The sequence below is a fragment of the Abrus precatorius genome, unplaced genomic scaffold, assembly GCF_003935025.1.
Source record: "Abrus precatorius isolate BTA unplaced genomic scaffold, Abrus_2018 Scaffold4, whole genome shotgun sequence".
In the NCBI taxonomy this organism is placed as follows: Eukaryota; Viridiplantae; Streptophyta; class Magnoliopsida; order Fabales; family Fabaceae; genus Abrus; species Abrus precatorius.
In genome coordinates, this window is record NW_020874384.1 from 2,811,481 (window position 1) to 2,833,150 (window position 21,670).

Consider the following 21,670-nt stretch of genomic DNA (forward strand, 5'->3'; position numbering starts at 1 on the left):
GTCAGGCATCCTAGTCAATGTTTCTTTATTATATTAATTTGATCTTTAAATAATAAAACCACCTAACATATATTCTTATACTTGGTTTTCGTCTTGCTTATTTTTCAATTCCTTTTTTTCTTATATCATATTATTTATTATTATTGTTTTTTCTATTTCTCTCTTCTTCAATACGATATGTACACTCCAGAGGAATCTCTTTTCCTATTATAATTACGCTCAGTTCCATTCATGTCCCAGAGATAGAACATTAATGGCTTCTGCAAAGCGCTATATACATTTATATTTCTAAGTATTTACTTATGTCAAAACTCAGATTTTTAGAAGATAAAGATTTTATCCATTGTGGATAATTTTTGTAGGTATTCAACTTCACTGGTAGTTGGCTCTACGTCAGCAACCCATTCTTTTTTATTTATAAATTCATGTTTTTTATATTTTTTTTATTTTTAATAAATTTTAATCAATAATAAAAAGTGTGTTCCTAGTATTAATTAGTTTTACACATTGAACCCCTTTATACTCCCTAATTAATTTATTTTTTTCATCTAAAAACAGTCTTATATACTTGGTCTACGAGAAGGAGGGGAAAAAAAAATAGAACACATTGTAATATCGAACATGAACATTGACGAGTAATGTGTTTAATTAATTAACTGACCAACTGATTTGAGCAGACTAATATTTGCAGACTAATATTTGAAAAACTTAAATTATTGAACGTAGAAATAATGTCAGACGACTATCACAAGTTTTTTTTATCACAAGCTTTCCGCAGCTCCATCATAATTTGTGGCACAAGTCAGCTATTCATGCATTTGAAACTAAAATTTACTATTTTTCTCACAAGCTGGTCTATTTTAATCATGTTTTAATTAAAAATGGTATGATGACAAAATCCGATGGCTAGCCAATGTGATAGTCAATGAAAATTTACGTGTCAATTTAATTCAAATACGCTACAAATAAATTAGACAAGTAAAGTTGATTAAAATAACAAATTTTATAATCCCATTTCAGCATACATGCATGTTTGACTGAATATTAATTGTATACATTAGACCAAATACTACGTAGGTTATATTAAAATGAAATAGCAGAAGTATACGTACGTCAGCGAGTGCCTATATAAGGATTCCACTCCATTGTGATTACTATCACATTTGCATAGAAGAGTTGAACTAATTAATACATTAATTTCCATTGTTTTGTTCTAATGGCGACAGCAACAGCTAGCAAGATTTTGATCATAGGAGGAACAGGGTTTATAGGAACGTTCATGGTGAAAGCGAGTGTTAAGGCTGGCCACCCCACCTTTGTACTGGTTCGAGAGTCCACTATTTCTGACCCAACCAAATCAGCCCTCATTCAAAAATTCAAGACATTAGGTGTCAACCTTGTTTTGGTACGTAAATCCCTTGAGCTTTGTTTTTCACGTCTTCTCCATGCACCCTCCATTTTGTGCAAAGAAATGTCAGCATCACATACTTTGATACATTTTTAATTATGTATTAAAAATTATATAAGTTTCACTCTTTTCTGCTCCAAATTTAATATTTATTTCTTGTACTTTCATAAATTTTAATTATAATGGTTGTGTTTCACGATTTTCATCAGGGAGATGTACATGACCATCAGAATTTGGTTAAGGCAATAAAGCAGGTAGATGTGGTGATTTCCAATGTGGGTCTCATGGAAATTCGCCATCAATATAAGATCATTTCTGCCATTAAAGAAGCAGGAAACGTTAAGGTAAGCCATCTTCTTTTTCAATTGTTTAGGTGTAGAACCTTGGTTAATATCAATAACATCATTTACCAGGTTTGTTAAGGAGACCTATATTTATTGGTTATCTGCATATAAATAAATAAATAAGATAAATATCTGCCTGACAAATTATTATTATTATTATACTACAGTTTTGGATAAATAGTTATTTTACAATTTTGTAATTTATTTTAATATATTTTTAATAATATTTTTCATTTATAATTTATTAATTCATTAAAAAATATTAGATAATATTATATTTTAGTTAACAAAAAACATATAATAAAAACAAATATGAAAATTGACTCATTCAACAAAAAACAAGATCAAAGTTGATCCCATACAAGTATAAGAATTAATGGTCACATTATTTTTTAAAAACACAAAGATATAAATAAATATTATAATACTTTACATTTACGCAGCACCCATCGTAGTCCTTAATATTTTAAGTTGTTTAATACTATCCATATCCATGTTGAAAAAATGAGTTGCACCACAATCTCTGTGCATTTCCATCGAACACCGGATGAAGCTTAACCTGAAATAAGATCTAGTATCTATGCATAAATCCTCTGCCATATACTGAATTTTGGTACTATTTTCATGACACTCTCATGCCTTGCTTGAACTTATTATTTTGGCTGCTACTATAGTAATAATTCTTTGAAATAGAAAACATATGCTGAGCTTGTTCAAATAAGGAAAGTGATTTTTAAGCACAAAATTGAGATACCATAAAGTTGTTTCTTTCAATTTTGGTTAGGGGGCATATTTGAGATATATATGTATGATAAGACTAAAAAAAGTGAAAAATAATTATTATTATTATTATATATAATGTCAAATGCATTATCAATTGTTTGCAGAGGTTCTTTCCTTCGGAGTTTGGAAATGATGTGGAGAGGACACATGCAGTGGATCAGGCAAAGGTATTATTTGACACAAAGGCCCAAATTCGTCGAACCATTGAAGCTGAAGGAATTCCCTATACCTTTGTGGTGTCTAACTTCTTTATTAGACACTTCCTACCCACTTGGTCACAAATTGGAGCTAAAGATTCTTCAATAAATAAAGTGATTATTCTTGGGGATGGAAATACCAAAGGTAACAAGGTTTTGCATTAAGATTAAAAATAGAGTAAGCATCACACATCTTCCTTATTAACTTTTGCTTAATTAACAGTTGTTTTTAATACGGAAGAAGATATTGCCACTTATACCATCAGAGCTGTTGATGATCCAAAAACATTGAATAAAATTATGTACGTCAGAAACCCAGCCAACACTATGTCTTACAATGACTTAATATCTCTCTGGGAGAAGAAAACTGGTAAGACTCTTAAAAGGATCTATGTTCCAGAGGACCAAATTTTGAAGATCATTGAAGGTTAGTGTTTCATAATTACTTTTACACTTTCAAGATGAAAACTTTGGCTTATTAGTTAATAATGTAATGGATGGGTGTCTAGTGAGAACATTATTTTTCGAGAAATTAACTCAATAAATGTCATTTAGAGAATCCCATGGAAGTCTTGATAAAAATAACTTTACACGTGAAAAATGGCATTTTTTTTAAATTTTAAAATCTAAATTTAAACCATTATCTATCTAAGATTATTTTCTTCGAATATATTTTAGAAAGCAACAATAAAATAAGTGATATTTTAAGATTATTATTATAGTAATAATTTTACTTATATAAAATTGATAAAATAAATCATATTTGTACATTTAAATAAAAGAATCATCCATAGTATGTATACTAAATTGATGTGAATAATGACAAAGTAATAATAGTAGATTAATTGTTAACAACATAGTATGATAATAACACTAATGTTTTATGTAATTAATAATGATAAAAAAAATAATTATAAATATATTTTGTATAAATAATACACTTATATACGCACACACACAACGATTGCTTCTTTCATTTTACAAAACAAATCAAACTCTAGGAGAGCTTGAAATTATGGAGCATAAAACTGTGTTTTGTTTTTGGGTTAAAAGAGCACTAAATTTCTTTTTTTTTCTAGCATTGAAATTTTTAAATATATACTTGTGCTGCCTATCGTAAGTTTGTTTTTTGTTTTTTTTGTAGAGTCTTCATTTCCTAATAATATGGGCCTGGCAATTTGTCTCGCTTCATACGTAAAGGGAGATCACATTAACTTTGAAATTGAGCCCTCTTTTGGAATAGAAGCTATAAAGCTCTACCCTGATGTCAAATACATCACCATGGATGAGTTCCTTGAGGAAAATAAAGCTTGCACGCCATTTTATTTAAACAAGTATATGCCACCTAGTTATTTCCAGGGCTTTTAGTAGCAATGTGTATTGTTTTATTAATGCGTTAGTAATTGATTGCTACATCGTGGAAATCAATTACTAAATGGTTTTAATAAATATACATTGTTATTAAAAAAAAAACAGGGTTAACTATAATAAATGGTATACAATTTCGTGTATGAAAATGTTAATGGTTCGCTTAGTTTGTTTGCAAATATAAAATAACATGTTATATCCATGTCTCTCTTTCCAGTGAGATGGAAAAGTCAAAGAAGACTCAAATTGTTGTAGCAAAGGTTGATGTTTTCAGAACACCAAATAAAGCTATTTTAGTTTATATAATGTCTATTGAAGTATGCTACAAATCTTTCTTGCCTTCTTTCGTATTTAGTGGGAATTAATAGTTGCGTAAAATGTAAGATGAATAGATATGCAAAGCTAATGTTGAATAAAAAACAAAAGCTAACCTCAAGTCATTCCAAATTAACTCGCACTAAATATGATTTTGATTTTTTTAAAATCTTCACCCACTTAAAACATAATGATGTTGTTTTATAAAAAGAATAGCAGATTCAGTGACTCAAAACAGATGAGCATGTGTATATTTATAAAGTTTTATTAATCATAGAGCTAAAAAACGCAAAGATGTAATGATAACTAAAAAATCAGCATAAAATATAATAAACCACAAAATGGATCACATACATAACAACCTATCTAAAAATTAGAAAATGGAACTACCACAAATTGCTAAAATTCTCTCATTTGATCCATTTATCATATTATCAATTGTAACAAGAAATCAAATATATAAATCATGATGATAGGTCCTCTAATAGTGAGTATTATCTCTCATGTCATATCAAGTCTCTCAACACTAATTCTTAACTTAATGAATAAACCACATTTTTATTCTAGGTCAAATCAAATAAGATTTCTTAAAATAAATAAGAAAACATCAAATTGAATAAAAGTCTTATTAAAATAATAAAAGTATCTATGATTGTCATATCATGAAACCAAGTCTCATTCATATTACATGATTCTTAAAATTCTTTGGTAGCATGCCTTTAGTCAAAAGATTGACAATCATCAACTCAATGCTAACATGCTCAATGACCACTTTCTTTCCCTTAACATGTTCTCTTATGACTAAATATTTAATGTCGATGTGCTTACTTCGACTTTCATTCATGTTATTATTAGTCATAAATACTACAACAAAATTGTTCATAGTACAACTTCAACGACCTAGAAATAGAGTCTACAATTCTAAATTCAAATATAAAACTTTTAAACCACACACCATGTGAAGTAACCTTAAAATGAGAAACAAACTCAGTCTCTATAGTGGAAGTAGCAATCAAAGTCTGTTTTGCATTGCTCCAAGATACAACTCCATAAGCTAACATAAAATTGTAACTAGATGTAGATTTCCTGGTATCAATGTTGCCAATAAAGTCTGAATCAAAGTAGTCTGTTACCTCCAAATCATTAGTCTATTTATATAAGAGCATGTAATCCTTTGTTCCTTGAAAATATATCATTACATTCTTTATAGTTTTTCAATGGTCAACACCTAAATTACTCTGATATCTTCTCCAAACACCTTGCAAATGCAATGTCAGGTCTAGTGTAAACCTAAACATACATAAGACTTCCAACAGCTAAAGAATATGGAATATTTTTCATGTGTTCTTACTTGAGGTCAATTTTCGGGCCCTGACTTAATTCAAATATATCATCTTTCACAATGGGAGCTACACTTAAGGAATAATCTTTTATGTTAAACCTCTTTATAACCTTATTGATATAGGTCTCTTGAGATAAACTTAAAATGCCTTAAGATCTTTTTCTATAGATTTTAATACATATGACATAAGATGTCTCACCCATATCCTTCATATCAAAATTCTTGAAAGAAATTGTTTTACCTCATAACACATTTATCACTAGCCATAAATTCTAAACTCTATTAGATGTTGTAGAATTCATCTCATCTTTCATGATATTGTGTCATAAATTCAATTTCTTAGAATTCATGGCCTATAAAAATGTTTTAGGATCATTTTTTACTCTTGTATTATAGTTTGATTCTTATAAATACACTGCAAAATTACTAGAAATTGTTGACTTTTTGACTCTAGTAGATTTTTCTAATGATGCCTCATTATCCTGATGAAGAATTTGTTGTTTAATTGGTTGCTCAACAAGTTGTTCAATATTTACCTGTTACTCCTCGCCAACAACTCAATCTATAGTATCATCTTCAACAACTTGTGAAATTTGAATTTTTGGTTTCTAATATGCTTTTGAACTATAGTTGTGTGAATGACTACAAGTTTGTCATTTGATTCAGAGGATTGAGCTTCATAATGATTCGTTTCAAAGCAATGTCTTGAAATAGATCAATCCTACTAATCAAATTATTTTCAAGAAACTTTACATTTCTTGATTCCAAAATTTTGGAGCTATAAGATAGACAATAGAAACTTATACCTTTTGCGAATTATAAATTCTTACTGTAGATGGACATCCCTAAATGGGTATATGTCACAAACTAGATTTTCAATCTTTGAATAACTCAAAAGGTGTCTTTGAGCCAACCTTAGTCGAAACTTTATTTAATATATACACAGTTGTCGAAGTTTTGCATTACTCCTCATATTTCTCACCATGTCCATCAAAGTTTGATTTCTTCTTTCTGTCACACCATTTTGATTTGAAAAACTTGACATAATGTATTAAGCAACAACCCCATGTTCTTGAAAATATTTCTCAAATGAACCTGGTGCTTGTCCATTCTTTATGTATCTACTATGGTATTTTTCACCTATATATGATTTCACAATCTTAATTTGTTTTCTACATTGTAACTCCACTTTAGACTTAAAAACTTTAAAGACATCTAAAAATTCATCTTTAAAATGAAGTAAGTAAAGATACATATATCATGAATAATCATCTAAAAAGCTGATGAAGTATCTCAGAATATTTGTGTCCATGTATGGACAACAAATATTTGTATGAATGATTTCCAATAAGTTTAAACTCCTCTCAGCATCATTTTTAAACTTGTTAATTTACTTACCCTTGATAAAATCTACATAAGTCTCAAAATCAGTAAAAGTCCAAAAGACTAAGTACTTTTTCATTTACTAATCAATTAATTCTCTCAATGGAAATATGTTTTGATCTTCAATGTCACAACATATAGGATTCATCATTCACAATACATCATTTTAATCCAACACACATAGAATTACAAATGACATTATTTTGCAAAACAACAGAATAAAAAAGACCCTCACATAGTTCACCAAAACTAATAATTTCATATTTATTTGATAAGATAAAACTTAGGGGTGGCACCTGCACGAGGTAAGGATACTCCCCCGCTCCCTGTTCCCACACCCCATTTTCTTCCCCGTTCCCATCCCCGATCCCTGCCATAGGAAGATTTTTTTCCCCATCTTCATTCCTCGCTTCTCCACGAATCCCTACAGATTTTTTTGAAAATACATAAAAAATAAAAAAAATATTAAAAACTATAATTTTATATTATTGTCATTTTTTAAAAGAATGTTACATTTTATTTTAAATTAGTAAGTTACTATATTACTCCTATATGTATGATATTTAAAAAAGTTATTTAAATATTTTCATATATGCTCGAGAATTCAGAGAACCCGCTAGGTGAGAAAATTGGTCTCTATTCTTAAATTAGCTGCAGGAGAATTTTTCATCCCCTTCCCTACAAGGAGAAATTTCTCACATTCAAAACCTCATTCGAGACAATCTCTGCGGGAATCCCCGTAGCTGAAGATTAATTATCACCCCGATAAAACCAGAATATGAAAAATTAAAAGAAAAGTTCAAAAGTACAAATTTTGAAATAGAAATTAAATTCTAGAAACATAAAATATTTTTTCTTAATACAAAATAAAGTCACTATTTAGTATTTAACCGAAATCAGTCCACCATATATTATGATTATCAATAACTATATTATATTCATAACAAACAAAATAAAATAGAATATCTAATATTTTTCCTTTAAATTAACTTAATTCTTCTTACTCTTTTTTAAAATATTTTTCCTTGATAATGAGTGTTCATTCAAAGAAGAAGAACTTTCACCCTTTAACTCAAACACTGTACATATAAAATGCACATGAACACAATGCCAAGTGGTGTGATGTTATTAATTGATATCTAATATTATATGTTCTTAAATATTTTATCAGAACAAACAGCATTTAAGTTATCTTTAAACTTAAACTGGATTAGTTTGACTCAATTTGTGACCCACAAATCTAAATCAAAACTCGACATTTTTTAACACATTAAATGCAAAAAAAAATGTTTTTAGATGAAAAAAAAACATAAAAAATAAATTTCAATTCACTTTCTATCTCCTATTTTGATTAAAAAGGGTCAAAACACATTAAATCCATATAAATAAAAACAAAAATTTTAAACCCTACAAAAAGGAAGACAATTGCACATGATACTTCAATACCAAATTTAAGATGTATAGATATGTGAAGTTAATATTAAATCAAAAACTAAAGTTAATCTTTAATCATTGCAAATCGACTTGCACTAAGTACAGCACAATTTTGATTTTTCTAAATTCTCATTTACTCAAAACACGAAGCACCTGTGTTTATAAAGCTCTATCCACCGTACAACTCAAAATAGGAAAGAAAACTTATATGGAGAGATAACACATCATTCATAAAATAGATGATAGACTTGCTCAATTTAAGAAAAAATCCAAACTAAATCGAGTCAAATACTACATATTCAAATATACTACTGTTCACAGTGGATTTCTAAATTAATAACTTAATTAGCTGCTATTTAAGATATAGTCCAATTAGATTAAGATTGCCTTTACGAAGATCAAAACAGCTCCATTAGATAATTTATAATATCAATTGCACAGTAACAAGAAAAGAAAAATGAACAAACAAAATTGAGCCTGGAAAATAAGATAAACCAATGACTGAGAAATTGCGTATAAACCTATTTTTATTTATTCCTCTGTTTTCCCTTCTTTGCAGTGGCCTTTGCGGATCCTTTGCCCTTTGGAGCCTTGCCCTTCACCTTGGAACCTCCTTTTCCTGCCTTACCCATTCCACGTTTTCTAGCATCCTTCTTCATTCTGCGATCAACAAGGACTTTTCCCTTGCCAGTTTTAACTTGGACACCTTTCTTTGCAACTACATATTCCTTTTGAGGCCTCTTCGGAACAGCCTTTTTATATAGTTGTTCAATTTGCTTCCTCTTCGAACGATCAGATATGTCTGTCTGATCAGATATAGCATTGGCCTTCTTCCGTACCTTCTCAAGTTTCCTCATTGCAACACGCTTCTTCCGTGCTTTGGCCTCCGCCACCTTCTTTGCAGGCCGAGCATCAATTTCTTTAAATTGCGCCCTCATTGCAGCAATTTCCTCTTTGGTGACAGGCTTTATTGGCTGGCGGTGTCTCCTTTCCTCATCTACAAACCACTTCGGCAATCCCTCATCATCAAACATATACTTGTTATATGCATCATCAAGTATTTGCTCCCGTTGCTTTTTCCGCATCATCTTCTTAGCATAAGCCAATATCTCAGCTTTGGTTTCAATATCTTCCTCTTCTGATTCATCAGAAGATGAATCATCACTTGAATCTGTTGCAGGTGCAGGAACAATCTCAAAATCATCCTCTGCCTTAGATACTTGAGGTTGAGGGCAATCTACCACTGCTGGAGCTGTTGATTTATTTTCTTTTATCCTTTTTGCAATAGATGTCGTTTCCTTAGGCTCATCTACATCCATTTCATCTTTACTCTCATACTTCTCAAAGTCTCCCTCCCCTACAGCTTCAGCAAAAACATCCTGACTAAACCACTTATTCATTATCTCCTCTTGGGTGGGCTCTGCCCCATCATTAAGTGGCACCATCAATGGATTTGCTTCTTGATCACCCTGATCTTCATCAGAATCATATTTGGATGGAACAATATCATCGTCCTCACCACCCTGCACAGCCAAAAGAACATAATCTACACGTAAAAATATCCATTTTGCACACAAAAAATGGTACAATAGGCCATATCAACATGAAAACTCAAGTTTATTAGCAAAGTATTGGACACTGAAGGTTTGTTTGAATGTTAAGAGGGGCCAAAAAGGGAATAAACTAAAGGATATTTTAAGCCATAGAATGGGATAAAATAATGATTTTTCTAACCATTATTTGGATGCTTAAAATTAAAATCCTAAAATATTGGGAGAAATTTAAAAGGTTCAGAAAATTAAATGGGTGGGTTTTCAAGAATCACATTATCATATCTAATTTTCTTCATCTCCTTTTATCTTGCTTCCAAATAGGGTAAATTAAAGATCTAAGTATACCACAATCACAAAACAAAATAAAATTACTCATACCTCCAAAAGTTGGGCCTCTGCATCATATGATTTCTTAATTCGCTTCCGTTGCTTGGTACTTCCTTCCTTTCTTATCACAAACCGCTCATAAGCTCGATCCAATAGCTCTTCCATTTGTTCATTGTATCTGATATCAGTATGACATCAGCTAAAAATTATTACAAATTAATGATGATAGCATAACTGAACATGAGCAACTATATAAAAGGAACCAATCAATCACCTTTTCCGTTCCTCATCAGAATCCTCTCTGTCACTGGATGAATGGTCTGGGCCTTCATGGGTTTCATCATTCTCACTGTCTTCTACTTCACCTTCATTTACTTCATACTCACAGTTATCAACCGCTACCAGATCCTTCTTACCCTGAAAACTCAAAGCAATAACCAAGAAACAGAATTAATGCCATGTTGAAGAAGTTTTAAATGAAAAGATGATTCAATATATAATCGACAGCATAAAGCCATGGTTACACAGTTAACAATATATACCACTAAATGAACAGAAGAAATTACTCAATCCAAAAGGTAAGGGATGCCCTCTGTCAGGTTTTTTTATTCAGGACTTTGCATACATAAAAGTAACATGCAACTCTAAAAAGTCTGTTCACTGCACATGGTTCCATATAGAGTTAATGGAATAGTAAGGTATTCACCAAGTGTTACACAACATGAGTAATCTAACATTATATTCTAGACCACCTGTTACAAAGCAAAATTAAATTCTCAGTAACATATCAAACATCTGTATTTTGCAAGCCTGTCTATAATGAGGGGAGAAAAAAGTTTATAATGAAAAACCAGTTGGTGCATTTCTATAGGTTATACCATTTTCCAAAACCAAAAAATGCTAAAAAGACTACAGCAAACCTTCATAGAAGAAAGAGAAAATAACTCCTGATCAACATAACCATCCTCTATTGCATCCATTTGCATCCCTGTTGCTTTTCGTGCCTTGTCCTACAAGATTCAAATTATTAAAGCAATGAATCAGTTTGATCCCATCCACTTAAAAAAGGGACCAACAGAATTGAACTTAGAATGTCAAGACACATAGGATTAACAGCGTAGGTGTTAGGTCCAGTGCGGATCCCAAAATCATTTGTCGGACCAAACATTCTGATGCATATAAATAAATGTTATACTATCATATTCTGCAAATAAATATTCACAATAATTTTGCACAAGTTCCAAAATTTATGCAAGTAAATATCCAATCCCAATTATTCAGTGGCAGCTAAGAACCTTAGCTCTCCTTTTTGCTAGGAGCTTTTTGGCACGTTTCTTCTTACGGTCCATCACATTTGTCAGTTCCTCCATTTCATTGAGTATTCTATCTTCTTCATCCACCTTATGCTCCTTTTCCATCTCTTCTGTAGTATTAGGATCAGGCTTCTGAGTAGGTGAAAGAGCTTTTCTCATGTGAATCCGCCACCTACATGGAACCAACAGATACAACATCAATACTCCACATAAAAGAAAAATAAACCTAGTATTAAACTTCTTTTTTAAAATATGCCAAAAAATCATGGAGAGAAAATTCAAGCCATGTAATTACTTTAAAAGATGCTTGAAGTCTTGCTTTCCCAAAACTCTTAAATCATCGCAGAGAGATTTTACCTGCCACAACCACATTCAAAACATTTAAAATTAATAACATTGATCATTATTCAAGTTTTAAACCACCACTAATCACTCAAAAAGGCACAATCGCATAATGCAGACAAAATACCTCTTCAGTTGTTAAGTCATGATCCTTGATTGGTAAATCAGCAGGATCACTAAAGGTTATGGAAGTGACTGAACCAAGGATCTCCAGAGGAGAATCTGACCAAATGAAATTTGCAGCTGAAGACACCTTCCTTAACGTAGTGTTTCCATCTTCGTATCTGTAGACATGAAGTAGTTAGCAACAAGTACAGTGTATTTGAAGCACAAGATCACAATAAAAGGGTAAGCAAATATGGGGGGTGGAGTGGGGAACAATTTTTCTGCTATTTAAAGCAACAAATCAGCTGAAGTGGTTGAACAGTCAACTTTTTCAGTCCTAATGTTATCTTTTTTAAGGATAGCTTAACAATCTTAAAAATTAATTTGTTATTACTCGAGGTGAATAGAGTGGATAAAATAAAAAGTTAAGATCATCCATTGCAAGATGATGAGCAGAACCATCTGAGCAAGGATGAAAAAAAAGCACATACGGCAAACCAAGTCTCATAAATAAGCAGTAGTTACCCATCACGATGCCTCTTTTGCTTATTTTCTCTAAGTACATCCACCACCTGCAACAATGATTCAACAACCAAATAAATCAAACAAACAAAGGAAAATCAAAATTGCCAACCCAACATCCCCAAAAACAAATTAAACTACCTTCGGCTGCGGTTCCACAGACCCCTGAAAGAGATGCTTAATATCGAGAAGGCGTGGATCAATCTTCGCAGGGGCCTTGTACCTAAGCCCCAAAACATATATCTCAGCAGATTCAGAACGACTAGCAGCAGGTTTATCCACCTCAACCTTTTCAAACAACTGCATCACAAAAAATTCAAGCACCACAACAAACAAATTTCAACAATTAACGCTGAATTCCATCAAACCACACAAAAACACAAACATAATTAATATCATTATTTTTCAATCAAAAACCTCACCTGCTTCAAGCAATACACTACAGAACTGTAATCCTGCGACCTGAAAATCTATCAAACAAAAAAAAACAGCAATAAGTAATAATTAAGTTACAATAGCACAATTAGGTTAAATGAGAATGAGATGAATACCTTGGTGACGAATATACCCTTGGGAGCCAAGAACTGAGTGGCTAACTTGACGGCGTCAATGACGAGAGCGTTCTGGCTCATGGCTTCCTGAGCCCATGCACCACCGACGTTAGGAGAACCGTCGTGCAAAATGACGTCAAAGGCGCGGCAACCATGGTCGTTCATGAGCTTCTTGATGCGTGACTTGCACTCAGGTTTGGTGATGTCTTCTTGGATGGCGATGGCACCGCGGATAGGAGCGATGGGTGCGAGGTCAACGCCGATGACGAGGTGGTCGACAGGGACGCGCTGGACAGCGACCTGCATCCAACCGCCGGGGGCGGCGCAGAGGTCGAGAACAGCGCGTGCGGATTCGAGGAAGCGAAACTTGGAATTGAGCTGAACCAGCTTCCATGAGGCTCTTGACCTGTACCCGTGCTCTTTCGCCAAGTGATAGTACTTGTCCAAACGATGCTTTCCCTTCGCCTTCCCCATTGATGCCTCTCCCAATGCTCTGCACCTATGTCTTCGGGTTTTTGTTAGGGTTTTGCCACAAACAAGCTGTAGTCAAACTCCAATCAGGTTGGGCTTCGTTTTCGATATTGGACTTGAAATCGGAAAGAGTCCAGGGAGGATTTTCTTAACTTTACGGTCCACTGCAATTTAAATAGATACACCAACGATACACTTTTAATTATTAATTAAATTTATTATAACTAAAAAAATATAAGAAAGAAGTATTAATTTATAAATAAAAAAATTAGATTCAAATTATTTTAATAATTTTCAATAAATTTTAATTAATAATTAAGAATATATTAGCATGTATTGCTATCATTCTTCACACACTCTTTTCCAATCTTCACTCCCCTCTCTTGGAAAGAAAAACTGATAAAAAAATAAGACATTATTGCGTAATAAACATTTATATATTTATTTAATATTAAGTTTTAAGATATTATTAATTATTGATTGGTTTAGTATATCGTCTTGTGTAAATAAAGTTTACAAAAGTATCCGAAAGGGTTCGTCGCATCAGAATCGGATTGTGTTGTAATTCTAGAATTAGTGCTCCCCGTTCAAATCTCAGATATTTTTGTTAAAAATATGGGAAGATGAGTTAAGACTGGATAGTTAGCTGTGAGAGTCGACGGGGAAACCGCCATTGTCTTCCACTCGTTCGTTGCCATTGTGGAGAAAGAAAGAAACTTTTATCTTGTAATGTTATGATGAGATTCAGACCATGTCAAGAATTTTGGATAATGATACAAGAAGCCCTTCAACTGTAATAGTTGTCGATGTCTTATCACGTAGTTGTCCCGGTTAAATATCTCTAGTTGATTTGACGAAAAAAATCAAATGAATATATTAAGACTGAATAAACGAAATATTTTATAAACTTTTTTAGTCAATGTCTGTTCAATCTACATGTTTAATTTCCCGTTTAAACAGTTGAAAAATTCTAATAAACAATCACATAAAATTCCATTTCAAATAGAAAGTATCACCAGCATTCATTGGTAGGACACTAATTAAAATAACATTATTAATATATTTTACTAAAATTCTTATAATAACTTTAACATAATTATTAATTAAAAAACTATTCATTAATTTTCTAACAATGCTTTAGATGATCCTAATAAAAATGCTGTAATGTAACTAATGCCTAGTCCAATGTCTAAACCGTTTATTCTATTTCAATTCAAATAACCACATTACTTTATTACACATTACCACATCTTGCGGCTGACGACATTTTGCTTTCTGATTAACCAGGTGTTGCGTTTCAAATGCGGAAGCAAAGAGAATAAGCCATTCGGCCAAAAATAGAAGTTACTTTTGGGATAAAAAAAAAATGCACGTGAAGATGCTGTCAATAGTACATCTAATATCCTTATAAGTAAAAAGACAGAAGCTTTTGGCAAATAGTTTTCCCTGGACAGGAGAAAAATGGAAGTGCCATATGAAGTTTGTCTTCAAAGCATGGGAGTACAAGGAAAGGTTGCAGCATCGCAATACAAAACTAGATTTGTAATAAAATCTAAAACTGAATCAAATACTGGTGATATCAAACAATGACATTCACTGCCAGCATTAGCAATTTAGCATGTCTTCTGGTATCATAAAACGAGTTGACACAATTAGATTTTCTGTAACTGCATATTGGCATCCATCATACCCTGCCTACAAATGCCTTCAAATAAAAGGAAAAATCAACTACCCAGGACGCCCACAAAACCTAATTTTGACATCTGTATTCTTCAAATCGTGACAAGGCCAGGCCAAGCTTCAGTCAGCGCGGGTGCCACTGCTGCTTGCAGCAGATTTCTTGCCACTATACTTCTGCAACATATTGGAACAAAAGACCATTATCAGCCAGGTAAATGATATAAAATAAAGCAAATCTTGCTTCCGCTGGACAAAATGTACAAACAAATAACAGGTGCACAAGGAAAATCATAAAAGGTAATTTAAGCATAAGATAACCTGCTTTCCAAAGTTGAATGGAATGTATTTGTATTTGATCATGTGTGCAATTTGGCGCCTCATTGTAAGAACAAATAGAACAATCCAATAACAGAGTAATATTGGCCAGAAGACAGGAACATCAAATACAGAAAAGAAAGTCATCACAAATGCTATGCAGAAAGCCTTTGTGAAAGAATACCTGCAGCCATAATAACAATTCTAATCATTATTTTCATTGATAAATGGGGATTCCTTTACACTGTTCCCAACAGAAACAGGTAGGGTTTAGTAGGTCAATAATGAAAATTAAATTAATCATCAAAAAAAATATAAAGGACACACATTAATAGCACCACCCTCTTTCAGGAAAACATAATCAAACAAATCAACTCACACCAACAAACTCACTGAATATAAAATTTCTTATTTATGAAGTTAGTCATACAACATATACTCTGCATTTTAGACAAGAGTTGTTCCATAAAAGTCAGTTTTCAACAAGGGTAAGGGGATATCCACTTATTTTGTTATGTAAGAACAGCGCCCTTTAAAATTTTGGTTGTTTGGATTCTTAAAACTGAGATTTTAAGTGTAAAATTTTTTGCAGAAGCGACCAGACAAACAAGGTCAAAAGTTCTTTGTACTAAGACAAAATGGATGATAAGACAAAATGAACTTCACAAGCAAAACTTGGACTACTAAAGAAATGATATTTTAAAAGAAAATGAGCTGTATTATTATTTATACAACACAGTTTTTCTCAGTCTCAATCCATCACATGAACCATCTTATCTTATCCCATACTCTCCCTCTCTTTCTCTTCCTACCTCTCTTTTTGTTGTACCATTTTTTGTATAAATACAATTTCTCGAGAAATTTTGGAGTATGGAATGATAAACCAACACAATCATCTGAAATTAAGTTTGACCTACCAACACAACCTAATTGTATGACATTAAAAATATGAAACAAGCATGTTCCTAGGTTTTCAACATGGCTGCAAATCTAACTCTAAATACTTGTAAAGATGAAACCAGAAAAACAAATGACAGAAAAGAGTGCTTAAAGTCAGAGTTTGATCAACGGAAAATAATGTGATCAGAAAAGTTTACAATTCAAGAAACATTTTTACAAAAAAAAGGAAATGATTGTTTCCATGTAATTATTTGCTTCTATAAGCAATGACTAGCAGCCTACAGCCAAGTGCCTATGGCGATTAACTGATTGCTGAATACATGCAGTCAGAGCTGGGGCAGACTAATAGCTAGTTAATTTCTTTTGTCCCTCTTAAACAATGGAGTTGTTCTCTAATTATCAGAAAATTATTTTCCAAAAAAGTAAATGGAAAAATTACGGAAAGATTTTCTAGAAAGCAGTTACCACTATAAATACAAAAGCTTATACAGTTATACATCCAAATGGAATTCAGAAATGACTAGGCGTCATAACCAAATAGACAGAATGACAAATTAACATAAAAAATTTACAAATGTCACAGAAAATAAAAAGATCGAGTACCAAGCAAAGAGGCATTGAAGCAGCAAGCCAACAACTACAAACATGAAGCCCAAATTTAATCAAAGTTTCCTTTTAAAGATCAAATTCAAAATGCTTAAAAGAAACTTCGCAGCAATCAACAACACCGTCATGTTAATATGTTAAATACCGTACCACCCACACAACAAAATTCCAAAATTACCAGAACTTAAACTCAGGCAGTCGGCGAATGAACGGTTTGAACTCATCAGAACCTTTAGTCGGTAGCAAAGGTCCATCCGACGGCTCCAGCTCAGGATCAACCAAAGGTGACAGAAACCCAATCAACAGATTCAGCAGGTAGATTCCAAGTCCATATGACACGATATAAAATCCTTGGACATAAAAAACCCGCAAAACATAGATCGCCGCAATAACCAAAGTCCCAACCCATCTATACGTAGTGTGCGGGGTAGATTTATCCAAATAATATTGAAATAGCTTCGAAAATTCTTGCCACCATTGGTTCACGGGTGCAGCAGCCGAGGCACTGCTGCCTCCAGTTCCTTCCATTCAATTCACAATCTGCACATAAATAACCGAGAATTTAAAACAACCAATCCATTCACAAATCTGACAAATATAACCCCATGCCATTGCCTATTAGAGCCCACATCCACACGTAATCAAGCACAAGCATGCGTACAGTAATTAACCGACATTTATTTGAGTTGAAGAACGAAAAATTGAAGGAAACCCTCAAATCCAACGAATTGGAACAACGAAGATAAACGATAAATATATTTTAGAAATCAGACCTTCACGTTATAATGATTGTAACGTTTATTTAAAATCCGATCAGAACAGTAAAAGAAATAAATCGAGTGAAATTTTCGTGGTGGCAGATAAGCTCCAAATCAAGATCTACCGTTGAGGATATATTAATTTGCAGAATGAGAAAACCCTAAAATATTGGAGGATGGAAACGAAATCCAGGAGAGAGAATAGAAACAGGAAATGAGAGAAAGCGAAGAAGAGGAGCTGACCTGCGAAGACGGTTTCGGGCACGAAGAGCGTTGAATTAATGGATGAAGGAAACCCCAGAGCTAGCAGATCTACAAGGAGACGCGAATTTGAGCTTCTAGTTTTTCTTTTTCTTCTTTTTTTTTCCTTCTTTTATTTTTAACTTATGTCGTTTATATATTTTAATATGTTTTGTGATTAATTGAGAGTCGAATCTTGAACGGCATATTTCTTGTCCGTCGTTTAGGTGTATGACTAACCATGGCGCTGAAAGAGGGTAATTTTTTTTATATGAAAAAAAATGAAAATTTATCAAAATATGGTGTTTTAAAAAAATTATAAGAAAAAAATTTGAAAAAAATTTGTTAGTGTCAATTTTTTACTAAAATTTTTTATTATTTTTTCAAAAATTGTTGTGACAGTTTTTTATTATTAAATTGTTATTATTTTTAGAAAACAATAACTTTTTTATTAATTTTTAATATTTTTTTAAAAAATATCAATGACAAATTTTAGATTTTAATATTTTTTTGTTATTCTAGTTGTATTTGTATAAAAAAAATTGGTAATAATTTTTAAATTTTTATAAAAATATCATATTTATATATATATATGGACAAAATCGTTTTATATTAGAATAAGTCTAAAAATTCTTAAACTTGATTTAAGCTTTTTATTTTACTTACATTTAACAGATTATAATTTATTACTTCACTTATCGTTAGATATAAATTAAAAAAATACTCATATCAAGTGTAAGTAAATTTAATATATATATATATATATATATATATAATTTAATATTTAAAAAATATTGCTAAGAACTATTTTTTTTTTATATTATTCGTATGTAATAATGTCGTAAAAGAAGGTGTTAAAGAGATTTGTACTAATATTTTTTTTAAAAGGGTGTGCTATGTGATTAATTGTACTCATTCTTTTTATTTTGACCTGACTCTAACTCTATCTTTTAAAAACTTTTATGAGGTTGAGATTATCTAAATACAATTTTATTTAAAGTACATATTTATTATATTAAATTTATAAAAATATATACTTTATTTAAAAAAAATTATTATAACCTTCTTATAATAGATGTATTTTTTATAAAAATTCACTATTTTTAATTTTTAATTTCAACTATAGAATTGAGTTAACGAAACTCTATTATTAAATACAAATGCAAAAACTTTATTTTTATCTTTATAAATATAAAAATAGATGAATTTTTTAGAAAAGTTTGTCTTCACAACTACATTATTTCAGTACAATTAACGTATTTATCAATTTCTTTGTAACTTTACTATTAGCATATTAAATATTAATACATATATTCTGGGTTTTGAAGAGAAATTTGTCTTTACAACTATATTAATTTAGTACAATTAATATATTTATTTATTTATTTATTTGTAACTCTAATATTAACGTATTAATACATTTATTTTTACAAATTAATGGGTTTATAAAGTCGAAAGGTCATAAAATAATAAAATAAATAAGAATTAATGAGTTTATATATTTGAAAGGTCATGCATGTTATATTTTAATATGTTATGTATAATCAAATGATTTGAATATTATAAATACAATTAAATGGTGCATGAGAGCTATATGAGCGGACCTAAAATATTTAATAAAAAGAAATAAATTGTATTTTATTTAGTATATATAAGGGTAAGTATAAGTTGTTTGTTTAAAATAATATTTCTACAAAATGACACCTATAATTTCAATACTTTCTAAAATACAATCTAGGAAGGTGGATTGGAGGATATGGTTCAAATCATTCCTTTGTGGTTTTCTTCTATGTTTAAAAATAAAAGTCAATACAATAGCATGGACATAATTTTAATCAATGAAAAGGTGAAGATGTTAAATTTTTTTAGTCAAAATGCATAAAAATTTCTTTTATTTAATTTAATTCCTTCATTTTCTCTCATTATTTCAAAATTCAATGATTCATTAGACTATTAGGAAGAATATTATATCACCTTATGAAAAAACTACTGCATAAAAACAATATGTATATCATGGACAATTTTGTAGTAATTACTCCTAAAAAGAAGTTGTGAATCACTAAAAGCAAATGAAAGTTAAATTTGATAGCAATCACCAAAGTTACAAAAGTCAAATGTGACAACATCTTTTTTAACTGTTTTGATTTTATTCCGTTCTCAAAAATTTTAAGTGAGTTGGATGAACTCTATCTAATTGGTGAGTTCTATTTTTTCTATATTTGATCTTATATGCTACTTTATTATTTTTAAAGAATATTTGATACATGTTCAATCAGATGTCATTGGTTATGTAGTTGAGAAATATAATTTCAACTACACAAAGAAATAGAAAGAATTAGTTATTTATTTCCCTCCTTTCATTACTTTATATTAATTAAAGGTTATATTATATTGAATTTGTTTCATAGGAATCAAAAAATTATTTGCACTTAATGGGAGGAGTTTGCTTATCAGATAGTTAATTTTTTAAACATTGAAGATTCTAATACTTTACCTATTGTAGTTATTTGATAAGTCTGTATTTAGGTCTTCTTTTACAACCCATATATTCATATTTGATCTTTATTTTATTTTAGTTTTACACTAATTTATATATTAATTGTGCAGTTTGGTATAAAGAGGCCGCAAGTGGATTTTGGGCCCAAATTGATAGAAGATTAGAGCTTCGCAGTAGCCAGCACGCCCAGACCCTTCCAACAAGCACGGGGTGCTTCGAACCCATGCACGGTCGTGCTTAAGGCCTTGTACGACTGTGCTCATCTGCGGGAAGTCCAATTAATTAGAGTTTTTAGGGTTTCCAAACCCTATTAAAGGAAAGACCGGAGGCACCATTGGACACACCGTTTTAGACCAGTTTTTGACATCTTGGCTTGGGCTCTAGAATACATTTGATCTCGTCTCTCTTGCACGGGATCTTTGACATACTCTTGCCGGGACTTGGAGCTTCGAACGATCGTACTTGAAGACCAGGAACACATCTCACACTCTAGTTTTCTATTTCTTTTCTTTATGGCTTTATTCATGATTGTTTTAGTTCTTTTCTTTAGCATGAGTAACTAAGTCCATAGCTAGGGCTATGAGAACTATTGTTTGAATCTGAATTTGATTTCCGCTATGTGATTAGCTTTTATCCTATTATGCTTCTTTCTTAATCTTAATTAATTATATCGTCAGGCGACCGTACCTCGATTAATTAATAGATCTATAGGTAAAATGAGACAAAGGATTAGATGGACCAAACCAATCTTTCTCTTCTAATCATTATTAAATTAACAAGTTCATAGACTCCTTAGGCTTTCTTTAATTGATGTCTTGCATGACCATTGGGGATGTTAATTTAGATAAAAAAAATATTAATATTGCATGACCATTGGGTATTAATAGTATTTGTATGAATGATTGGTAATCACAAA

At 31.3% G+C, this 21,670-nt stretch overlaps 3 protein-coding genes across 4 annotated transcripts; 1 reads left to right on the forward strand and 2 right to left on the reverse strand.

Annotated features, from left to right (window-relative positions):
- Positions 1-902: 902 nt before the first annotated feature.
- LOC113865184 (isoflavone reductase homolog PCBER) lies at positions 903-4,100 on the forward strand. Its single transcript, XM_027499580.1, has 6 exons — positions 903-915; positions 1,233-1,405; positions 1,618-1,752; positions 2,640-2,877; positions 2,956-3,159; positions 3,877-4,100. The coding sequence occupies exons 1-6, from the start codon at positions 903-905 to the stop codon at positions 4,098-4,100; spliced, it is 987 nt and encodes a 328-aa protein (XP_027355381.1).
- Positions 4,101-8,960: 4,860 nt separating this feature from the next.
- On the reverse strand, positions 8,961-13,820 carry LOC113864452 (putative rRNA methyltransferase). Its single transcript, XM_027498168.1, has 11 exons — positions 13,288-13,820; positions 13,159-13,206; positions 12,878-13,036; positions 12,740-12,786; positions 12,237-12,393; positions 12,063-12,124; positions 11,750-11,939; positions 11,375-11,464; positions 10,729-10,871; positions 10,506-10,632; positions 8,961-10,097 (listed from the first exon to the last, which is right to left on the reverse strand). Exons 1-11 carry the CDS (start codon positions 13,759-13,761, stop codon positions 9,102-9,104), a joined length of 2,493 nt encoding a protein of 830 aa, XP_027353969.1. The 5' UTR covers positions 13,762-13,820; the 3' UTR covers positions 8,961-9,101.
- A 1,284-nt stretch (positions 13,821-15,104) lies between these two features.
- Positions 15,105-18,387, reverse strand: LOC113864717 (protein RER1A-like). 2 transcript variants are annotated; one of them, XM_027498760.1, is made up of 4 exons: positions 18,261-18,387; positions 17,438-17,799; positions 15,757-15,937; positions 15,105-15,612 (listed from the first exon to the last, which is right to left on the reverse strand). In XM_027498760.1, exons 2-4 carry the CDS (start codon positions 17,785-17,787, stop codon positions 15,559-15,561), a joined length of 585 nt encoding a protein of 194 aa, XP_027354561.1. In that variant the 5' UTR covers positions 17,788-17,799; positions 18,261-18,387; the 3' UTR covers positions 15,105-15,558. The 2 variants fall into 2 exon arrangements, with proteins under 2 accessions (XP_027354561.1, XP_027354562.1); XM_027498761.1 differs by having other exon boundaries at positions 15,120-15,612; positions 17,438-18,384.
- Between the last annotated feature and the right edge of the window lie 3,283 nt (positions 18,388-21,670).